The sequence below is a fragment of the Populus trichocarpa genome, chromosome 16, assembly GCF_000002775.5.
Source record: "Populus trichocarpa isolate Nisqually-1 chromosome 16, P.trichocarpa_v4.1, whole genome shotgun sequence".
Classification (NCBI taxonomy): domain Eukaryota; kingdom Viridiplantae; phylum Streptophyta; class Magnoliopsida; order Malpighiales; family Salicaceae; genus Populus; species Populus trichocarpa.
Genome location: NC_037300.2, coordinates 1,764,745 through 1,775,910, shown reverse-complemented (window position 1 = coordinate 1,775,910; position 11,166 = coordinate 1,764,745). Strand labels below are relative to the sequence as shown.

At 31.5% G+C, this 11,166-nt stretch overlaps 2 protein-coding genes across 3 annotated transcripts; one reads left to right on the top strand and one right to left on the bottom strand.

Moving 5' to 3' along the window:
• The first annotated feature begins 2,780 nt into the window (after positions 1–2,780).
• On the top strand, positions 2,781–7,236 carry LOC7458908 (fatty acyl-CoA reductase 2, chloroplastic). Of its 2 annotated transcripts, none has more exons than XM_002323185.4 (9): positions 2,781–3,090; positions 3,224–3,327; positions 3,445–3,644; positions 3,824–3,924; positions 4,031–4,241; positions 5,866–6,027; positions 6,148–6,223; positions 6,304–6,710; positions 6,939–7,236. In XM_002323185.4, the coding sequence occupies exons 1-9, from the start codon at positions 2,991–2,993 to the stop codon at positions 7,105–7,107; spliced, it is 1,530 nt and encodes a 509-aa protein (XP_002323221.4). In that variant the 5' UTR covers positions 2,781–2,990; the 3' UTR covers positions 7,108–7,236. The 2 variants fall into 2 exon arrangements, with proteins under 2 accessions (XP_002323221.4, XP_024443084.2); XM_024587316.2 differs by having other exon boundaries at positions 3,046–3,090; positions 3,441–3,644.
• A 202-nt stretch (positions 7,237–7,438) lies between these two features.
• LOC7464068 (probable carboxylesterase 15) lies at positions 7,439–8,743 on the bottom strand. Its single transcript, XM_002322569.4, has one exon. The coding sequence runs from the start codon at positions 8,614–8,616 to the stop codon at positions 7,600–7,602; it is 1,017 nt and encodes a 338-aa protein (XP_002322605.4). The 5' UTR covers positions 8,617–8,743; the 3' UTR covers positions 7,439–7,599.
• Between the last annotated feature and the right edge of the window lie 2,423 nt (positions 8,744–11,166).

Here is an 11,166-nt window from a genome sequence, read left to right as displayed (position 1 = left end):
TGTCGCTATAAGTAATTATTTTATGACATTCTAGATTTTCTCTCTTCCGATTTAAAGACACTTTTGTATATATCATGGAGGAAAAATCATTTTCAAGTAGCACCATGCATTACGTACTTGATTGGCAAAGATCGTATCAAGCACAAAAATTCCATCAATAAACTTCGAAAATTGTTCATCTAAACCAAACAACACACATTAATTAATTGACCAGATAAATATTCTTATATTATATTGTAAGGAATGAGCAAAAAAATCGAACCGAACAAAAAATAATCACTTCTAATTATAACAACGCAAATAACCATTAACATTAAATAGAGCACACCACCTCTTAAAAACACACCCTCTTAATTTTTTTTATCTAATCCATAATATTGCAAAACTTCCCTCGATTAATGCCTATTCATAAAACTTATAATCTCGTCAATTATCTTCTTCGAGTCCATATCGATAAAAATAATTGATTTTAATGTTAATAAATTTATCTTAAAGAGTGAAGTTCTATAGAAGTAATTTAGAATTTTTATATTACTGGAAAAAAAGTATAACCAAACTTGAAATGTTTTTTTAATTTGGTTTTTTATGATGTTTTGGAGTTCAATAGGTGTTTTAGGATCTCAATTTCAGTCTGCATCTTCTTAACCTATATATGTGAGCTTTTCATGGCTATAGATCAAATGTAATAATCGTGCATTCTCATTCGTGCTATTTATCTAAAGAGCCTTATTCATTGTCCTCTCTCTCCTCAGTTTCACCCCTCTCTGGAAAAAAAAAAATGAGGGACTAAAAGGCAACAAATATAAAATAGAAGGACTAAAACAAAGACTGAAAACATCGTAAAATAAAGTTACTATTTAGTCCTTAAAAGTAAAAAACAACAAAATTACTACCGAATGAACAGGGCTATGTTTTTGTATGAACTGTGCTCAATAAACAGTGTAATGTGTGAACAATACAATTAATAATGACTGAATCATACTGTAAAAATTATATTTTTTTAATATATTAGTTAATTTTCATATCATTATTTATCAACGCGCAAGTTAGTTCGGATACTCATGTTAATTAAAAAAAATATCAAAAAACATTTTTCAATGTAAAATGGACAATTATCCTATAATATTCAATTGCTATAAGAAAATTGATAGACATGGGGCCGGAAATTAAATTAGGGATGGCCATATTCTAGATTATAAGGCATAATTAAAGATATATGTTATTGTACAATTTCAAGGAATAAAGCCCTCACTGAAGGGAAAAAGACATGACTATAATTACATGCAAGTTTTGAGACCGTGGACTTGTAATTTACCTAGATGCTAAACACAATTAAGTAGCTTCAATTTCCACCAAACCCTATGTCTTATTCCTGTACAAATACACCAACAGTCCATTTTTAAGATCAAAGGCTAAGTTTGTATTTAATATTGTAAAGCAGAGTGTTTTTTTTTAAGTATTTGTCGTTTGAAATTATATTAAAATAGTTTTTTTTTAATTTTTAACTTATCAAAACTATAAAAAAATATTTTAAAAATATCAATTAATTAAATGTTTTTTTTATATGAAATACACTTTTGGCACTCTCAAAAACTATCTAAGTCAATAAAAAAACAAAACAATTTGATGTTCAATTATTAAAGGAACAGCATTCACTTTCAAGATGCCCTGCCGCACAATACACTTTATTCAGAGGCCACATGAAAACTTCTTTTTTTTTTTAAGCACAGTCAGCATAACTGTTTTAAAAAAATAGTACAGTTTAAAATTGTCGTGATTTCAGTAAATGCCCGTTTGCTTGCTGTTTTTAAAAACTGTCTTTTTTTTTATTATTATTAATATGAATATTCGGGCAATCTTGTATACATCTTGACTAATTTTATCGATTCTAAAATTAATGACCATGTAAGTTTTTAATAGTTTTGAGATTTATGAAACTCGAACTAATAACTTCTAAAAATCAAATTTAAAATTTAACTAGTTAAATTACACCTTTAAAATTAACTATTTTTTAATTAATATTGTTGCTATTGAAACGACACCTTCTCAAACTGTATTATTTTGTCAGAAAACTTTCATTATATTACCTCGCTATTTATATTTATTTTCTGTACTAAGTACTCAATTTATCCCACCTACAAATATTTGCCTTGGTATAAATTACTATTCATTTAATTCTTATTTCACTCTGAGTTATTTTTTTTAAAAAAAAAACTATGGGGTATATATATAGTTTGCTTCAATGTATTTGTTTTATTCAAGTTACTAAGAGCGTGTTTGACAGTGTGGTTACGGGTGCTTTTCAAATAGCTTTTCGTGCCGAAATATATGCCAATGATGTTTTTTCATTTTTTAAAAATTATTTTTGACATCAGCACATCAAAACGATCCAAAAAGTACAAACCGCACTCAATTTTAGCAAAAAAAAAAATCAAAATTTAACAAAACGCAGTTACAAACGTAATGCCAAATAGTTTCTAAATTATTCAAATTTATTAAACTCATCGATGAGCCAAAAACTCGAGCCTTTAATTTTTTAATTTTTTTTTAAAAGCACTTTTATTACCTTAATATTTAATTTTTTACGAAGGAAAAAAATGAGACCGGCCCCGCCGAGTGACTCGTGACTGCTATCTAGGTTATTCTAAACAAAATAAGGATATTTTAGTCATTAAAAAATCATTAAAAATTAAAAAGCTGCTATTCTTGTGAGTGGTCGACCCCACCAGCACCAGCGAAAGGATTCTGAAATCACACCTATTCATTTGGAACAATTTTGTTGTTTTCATATTGGAACTTTAGGAATTAATTCTGCAAACCAATGGGAATTTATTAATTAATCTAAACATAATGTATTGAATGCAATCCATCCTCCTCCAAACCTGCTGTAAGTTCGAGGCACATTTTTCTCAGCCAAGCTTCAAATTAAAACACTAACGCAATAGCATTGCCTTGTTGCTAAAATTAAGTCCACGAGGACAAATCACTCCATGGATCAAGGATCATCACCGTGTGATGGTATTGGCATTGTCGAGTTTCTTCAAGGAAAGAACTATTTCATCACAGGTGCAACTGGGTTTCTTGGAAAAGGTAAGTGATGGACCTAGCATTAATAATTTTCTCCCCCTCGTATTTTAATCTCTTAATTTCATATGCTTTCTTGATAATCTAAAACTTAAAACCATATTGTTGAGTATTTTCAATCTCTCTCTCTATTTTTTAGCTTTGGTTGAAAAGATGTTGAGAGGAATTCCTGATGTGGGAAAGTTGTTTCTCTTGATCAAGGGGAAAGACAAGGAAGCTACAATGAAGCGATTGAAAAGTGAAGTATGTTTTGTATATCATTTCTTGTTTAACCAAATCAAACTTTCAGTCCCAAAACTCCTGATTTATTTCCAATAGAAGACTCTTGATAAGAAATTTGACTTGCTCTATTTTAGTTAGATCATAAATGCAGAAGTTTTCAAGATCCTTAAAGCAATTCATGGAAGTTCATACGAAGCCTTTATGATGAGCAAGCTGGTTCCAGTGTGTGGGGATGTTTGCTCAGCAAATTTAGGGATTGATGCTGACACAACTAATGAAATTGCCAAAGAAATTGATGTGATTATCAACTCAGCAGCTAAGACAACTTGGGATACAAGGTAAAGTTTTCTTAATTTTGTGTCTAGTAAAGTGTAAGAAATTAAGTACCATGTAATTTATGGCCTTATCTTCCAAGCCATCCAAGTTGTTCACTATTTTTTCTTTCTTTTCAATTTCATATGTTACTATAGCAAATTTAGTTTCACTTTTATATATTTACATGAACATGAATACGTAGGTACGATGTTGCTATCAACATAAACACGAAAGGGCCTGCTCGTGTCTTGGAATTTGGGAAGAAATGCAAGAAACTTAGACTTTTCTTGCATGTCTCATCTGGTACGTACAAATGGAGATCAATAGCCTCATTTGATTATTCTTATAATCTTATTAATTAATAACTGGATCAAGGGGGTAAATATATACCATATTATGTATTACACAGCTTATGTTATCGGAACAAGACAAGGAGTATTCTTTGAGAAGCCTTTCTGCTTGGAACCAAGGACTGCAAGGAGAGACACAATCACCTCAAAAGCTCAAGAAATCTCTGTCCCCTTTTTGGATATCGATGCTGAAATCAAGTTGGCTTCTGTTGCAGTCGAATCTATTGGCAGAAATGCAGATCGAATCATGAGAGAGTTGGGAATGGAAAGGTATTGATTTAATCCCTTCGAGCACCTGCATATGTTTGTGTCAAATTGGCAGTCGAGCCCCAGTGACGCAAAATCCATCAATCTAACCCTATATTCATTAGATTTAGGCAGTTGATGAGCCCCGGCTAGCCATTCAATTTCTCCATTAAACCCCACTGAGATCCAATATAATATTTATCTGTTAACTGTCACTAAAATGAGGAATATAATACTGAGAGAGTCCTTTAATTGGATGAAGACACGTGAAAGTTGATATTCCTCAATTTGAAAAAGTAAATCAATTAAAATTGAAGAACATTAAAGTACGTATAAGATTAGACTATTCGAAAATTGTTCTTTATTCGTAGATTGTCCTTTCCATGCATTTAAAGGCGCTAAAAGGTTCCCATCTATCTTCTATTTTATACATACAGTGAAACTATAACATTTTTCTTGAATTCATCAAAATTATATATATATATATATATATATATATATATATATATATCAAGTGTACAATATAATATTTTTCTTTTTTTTTCTCATGTAAAATTATTAAAATGTATGCAATTTATAAGGGTAAGGGTGATATGATGATGACATATGAAATGCTTATGCATCAGTAAAATCTAACCAATAAAATCTAACATTTATTAAAAAATTAAGTATATATACCGTGTCCATCTAGCCATGTATGTAGATAAAAATAATAAAAATATTAATATTAATATCAAGTTGAAAAAAATAATATGAGAAGTTTTTTTAATAAAATACTTTGAATAACAATTTCTTGATATAAGTTTATTTTTGGTAAAAAATGAAAGCATAAAAGTCTAGAAACTATCTCTTAACCTAGATATCAATAAATATCAAGATCATTCAAGCTATTCAAAAGCTTATGATACTAGAGGAGATCACTTATGTACAATATGATTCTTTATTATCTTTTAATTACAACATTTTTCTTAATAATAGTAAGAAAACAAATGAATACAATGGTATTTTTCTTAAAAATAAGCTATAATTAAAATTTTAAATTTAAAGTGCTTTGAGAAAATAGATTATATATATTATATAGTTTCAAAAAAATTTCACTACCTTTTGATATTAGTTTCGGAATAAAAATTTTCTAAATTTAATCTCAATTAAATTTTTAAAAAAATTATACCAAGTTGGGGAAAAAATAAAAAAAACTATAAAAATTATATTAAATTAAGGTTAAATATTTTTATGGGTACGTGATTTGTTAATAATTTTATTCAAATATACATAATTATAACAACTATAATAACACCAAAAAAAAAGTATAGCCATGTAGTGGAATTACTAAATAATTAATTGTATATGAATAATCGAATGACTAAAATTATATCTACAACTATTTAAAATACTTAGAAGATTAACCCCCTGCAATGCAGAGCACACAGCTGTTTAAAGCATGTAGAAGGTTTACAACTTGATATACATGCATGACCATTTGAAGAAATTAAGTAAAAAAAGAAATCATTTTTAGGACCTCATGCATCCATAGATTCATAACTAAGAAGTTCTCACGTGACAGATAATATCAGATCATGAATTTTCTTACAAATACATGAATAAATAGATAGGACTGTTCTTAATTCACTACTGGTTGTTCATATAGGGCGAGAATCCATGGATGGTGCAGCACTTATGAAATGACCAAGGCAATGGGAGAGATGCTAATAGATAGCATGAGATCTAGCATACCTACTGTCATCATCCGTCCAAGCTTGATTGAGAGCACTTACAGAGAACCTTTTCCCGGATGGATCCAAGGATACAAGTATGCTTCCATTTTTTGACATTCTGTTGTCTCTAAGTAATATTACTCCACTTGTGTATTCTAATCAGTTCTTAAGTGCTCCATGAGTCAATTTCTTGATATGTAACGAGAAAACAACAGGGTGCCAATCTTAGCAGCTTATGGACAATGTCAGCTGCCAGGTTTTGTCGGAGACCCTGATACAATTGCAGATACTGTAAGTAACTATATATATATTCTCCAACCCATGTTAGTTTTTTGTTCTTTTTCATATTTTGATAACAATATTGATTGTAGGTTCCTATGGACATGGTAGTGAATGCAACTTTGACAGCCTTAGCAAAGCATGGGATTGATGGAAAACCAGAACTACATGTTTACCACGTCGCGACATCCGTGGCAAATCCGCATTCGTTTAAAGATGCCTTCAACTACGCATATGATTATTTCTCTTCTTCACCATTATTAGACTCAAAAGGGAAGAAGATTGCTATCCGTCCCATGAAGTTTTTGGCCTCGATGGATAGCTTTACCGATTTCATAAAGAATGAAGTAGCGCAACGAAGTGGACTTACACCTGATGATAATGTGTACATGTCGGATCCCAAGCGGTATCTTCGAATGCAATTGGCATGTTTCAAGACGGTGCATAGATTTATGCGGATTGCTAATTTATACAAGGCCTATATGTTTTATAAAGGAAGGTAAGGGCTTTACTTTCACTTAATCATATACTAATGTCAAGATTAATCCTGTCATGGGACTTCACATGAACATATTTAAAACAAGTTTCTTACCGAACCGTTCTACTTTTAAGAGTTTGAAAGAAAATGCTTAACTTATTAGCACAACAGTACCAAACGAGGCTTTTGTTTTGTTTTGATGTTAAAAGCTAACCAAATTATGGGAATTAATCTATGGTTTGTCGTCAGGTTCGATGTTACAAATACGAAGAGATTGATTGAAGACATGTCCATTGAAGAGAGAAAGAGGTTCAATTTCGATATAGAAAGCATAAATTGGGAGCATTACATCAAAAGCGTTCACATTCCAGGTGTAAGAAAGCATCTTCTCAGACAGCCTCCTGCGTCTAAACTGTAATATATTCAATAGAGGGTAATAAGCAACTTTCCCAACAGTTTTATCGCCACTTGCACTTAAGATCCTAAACAATAAATTCCTTCCTGTAGTGTTACCTTGAAGGCTTAATTAAACAAAATCGTTTAAATAGGAACAGAGTTGATGGAATCTATATATATATATATATATATTGGCCTATGGAGCCATGAAGTAAGAGATTGTTAGGTTAGAATTAAGAAATTATGACGATAATATTGCAATAGGCTTTTTTTTTTTAAAAAAAAAATGTAAATTGTATTTCACGAAAAATCGCCAATTATCCTATAATATTTATTCACTTGCCAAAAAAAAATTCCTCAAATAACATGTTAAAATGATTTTCAATTCAAAAACAGGAAAAGATCAAGCAGCAATACTAAAAGATGGAGTTGCTAGGCATTTTTGCAACAAGTAACATGGCAAAATGGCCATATAGCAATGAAATTAGAAGCGAAAACATCATGATCAATACCCTCAGCTGCTCCTATTGATAAAACTTACAATCACCTCAATCATCTTATTAGTTTGGGTAGCTATCTCTGGATCCATGTCAATGGCAAGCTTATTAAACTGGAAGCTGTGACTCATTCCATAATTCATAAAAACCTCTACTTCTTTGCCAGCTTTCTTCATCTCCTCGCAATATTCCAATTCATAGTCTCGAAGCAAATCCATCTCCGCCACCACAACGAGCATAGGTGGAAGTTTCAGAGTGGTTAGTGGTGGTGCTTGAGGACCTATTGGCCACACAATTGGGTGCTCCCCAGTGCTACCAATAGGCACGGCCAATGACGTGAACTTTTTCATCATTTCTCTTGTTGATAATGGATTTTCAGGTATTTCCAAATATGACTTACTCGGCTTGTCCGATATGAAGCCAGGTTGTATGGCTATCCCGCCTCTTAGCTTTAAAGGCTCAATATCATCGAACCCTGCTTGAGCTGCTACTTGATGCACTAAATTCCCACCGGAGCTATCCCCGACCAGAAACACTCGATTAAAATCAGCATAGCTCGTGAGCCATTGATCAGATAATTCGCCGCGAGCATTGGCACGGAGCCAGAGCAACGCAGCATAAGAATCCTCGACGGCAACTGGGAGCCGATGTTCGGGTGCCAGCCTAAAGTAGACGGAGACCAAAACAGCTTGAACCGAGCTCACCAGTCGTGTACAGAAGTGGTAGTATAAGCTCCAGTCAGGTTGGCATATGCAATAGCCGCCGCCGTGAAGATGAAGGATCAATGGTATCTTAGCTTTGGTTTGGACATTGCTTTTCATTTCTGGGACATAAATTCGGACTGCAAGGCCTGTTTTTGAATCGATAATTTGGTCACGAACAGCCACCCCATTTATGAATTCTTCGTGGGGTGAGACTGGCTTCAACAAGGGCTCCATCTCTGGTGCACCCGTCCAAGTTCGGTCCACAGTTCCATCCTCGAAAACTCGAATCCAACCAGGAACTTCATCAACAATTTTCTTGTTGGAAGCCATGGCTAGTACAGCTTCCTTTCCGAATGTTGTTATCGGAATCGTTATGGCTGGTAGCGTAGGATGGATGTGTCCTTTATAATGGGAGGGAACAGGATTTCTACATGCCGGTCAACCACCCTTATCATGATTTCTCGATAGACTTAATTCATAATAATCTAACTTCAAATGTTTTAAATCATTATGCATTTTAATTTTAAAAGGGATAAATCTGGTACCAATGTACTATTCTAATAATTAACATCAAGATTGTTATAAATAGATGGGTGTGAAATATAATTTTATTATTGGTATAATTATATTTATTGAATTTAGTATGTTTTTGTGGGTTTAGTCGAAAAACTTGAAACACATAGTTTTTATATGGGTTGATATTCTAGTTAAATCCGATAATTACTGACTTGATAATATTAATTTTTTAATTCAGATTAGTCTAGCAATCCATGTAATAATCCAACTCTTTTTTAATTAGTTTAGTTTTCAATCAACTATGGCTACAATAAGCATTGAAATTCTGTCAGTTTCTTAAAATAAAATCACAAAGATGTAATTTTTATAATGAATTATAAAACAGAGCTTAATGCAAAAATATGAGAATGTCTCCACACCACATGCCAACCCACTCCAAGCCAAGACTGTGTTTGGTGTTACACAAACGTTAACTTTGTGGAACCCACTAGACGGATATGACAAAGAAATCCCCGCCCCTCTTGAAGGACAAGGCTTTGTCGGTGGCATCGTGAACCCGTGTCTCTCGAGTGCCGTTGTGTTTTTATTTTTATATTTTAAAAATATTTATTTTTATAATTTTAGATTGTATTGAAATCAAAAATAAATTTTAAAAGATAAAAAAATATATTTATATAAATTTCCAAACAAAAAATATTTAAAAAACACAAACAACATACATAGCTGTTATATGATACCAAAAAAATCTTATTAAAATTAAGATGATTTAATTTGTTTAAAAAATAAAAAACAATATATCGAAAATATAAATGAGAATCACATCTATCTTCGGATCCTGTTATATGATACCAAAAAAAAATAAAAAACTTCTTGTCATTTGGGCCAAGCCTAAAGGCCTTGATGGATAGCCCCGGTTTGGGCCAAGCCCAAGCAACATACATAGCTCATAGCTGTGCATTCATGGAATGGATAGCTTGCAGCTAAACAGCATGGATAATTGCTTATCGATTGGGCCTGGCCCAAACAAGAAGGATGGATAACTTGCCGTTAAACGAAAGCGACAAGGAAGGATAGTCTAAAATTAAATGGCAGGGATTATTGTCCATTGAGAATAGCCTGTCCAGCCCTCTCGTTCAAGCCCTCAGCAAACTAGACCTCGTCACAACCACTCTGGATTAAATCCGTGTAAATTTTCAAGAAACTTAGCGACAAGCATATATCAAATATAATTTATTATGAAGTAAATAATATTTTAAAAATAGATATAACTAGAAAAAAATAAAATAGGTAGAGGTATTTTTATCATTTTTAATAGATCATGAGTTTTATTTTCTTTTTCTTTTATGTTTATTTCTATTTTCAAGATGAATTCAATCAGTAATTAATAAGATATTACTAGTTACACCTTGAATGACATAAAGTTTTCCAATTTATTATAGAGTTATTATATAAAAAGAAGTTAATATGACATCATATTTTTCTATATATTTAGATGTCATTTGGGAACGCGATCCAAACAATATTTTATAAATTATTTTTAGTTTAAAATTAAATTTTTATGTTTAAATCATTTTAATATGCTAATATTAAAAATAATTTTAAAATAATTTTTTTTTATATAATTTTATATCAAAAAAAAAAAAGACTTTAAAATATCACAGTACAACCTTACTTTGGAAGTTGTCACAAAGCCATGATAACAACTACAATTGATTGCATTGGCTGTAAATTCTCTTCATTCGATGACTAATTAAGAGATATAAGATCATTATCACATAATATTTTAACTGGAATCAAGTCCCATAAACCATCAAAAGGCACCTCTCTCTTAAAATATTATCATGCTCCAAATTATCCTCTTGACAAGAATTAATAATATTTGTTATTATATGTCAAATCGTTTATCTAGCTGATTAAAGATTATCATTTAGATTCAAGAGCATTTTAGAAAATTGGATTTTTATATTTCACTACTGTGGTTCTGCTCAATTTCTTGCTGGGCTGAACTTGTTTATCTCTAAAACTTATTCACATATAAAATATGTGTATATATTTTAAACTTTAAGTAGAGTTCAAGGTTGGCTCCCATCAGTTCCATAGCTCCATTTCTATGAACTAGCATATTTACCAGAAAAGTTTTTTCGATAGAGATAGAGTCTTGCTCAGATAAAGAAATGAGCAAGAGAGAAAAAAGGGAAGCACTCTCTCTCTGTCTCTCTCAAATTACATAATATCTTCATGAATTCCATGATGCATGCACATACACATATTATACATATATTTTTCTCTTTTCATTTCAGATATTTTCTGCTTACAGCTTCGAGGATCCTTCACTATTTGTCTCATTAATTCAATGAACTTTTG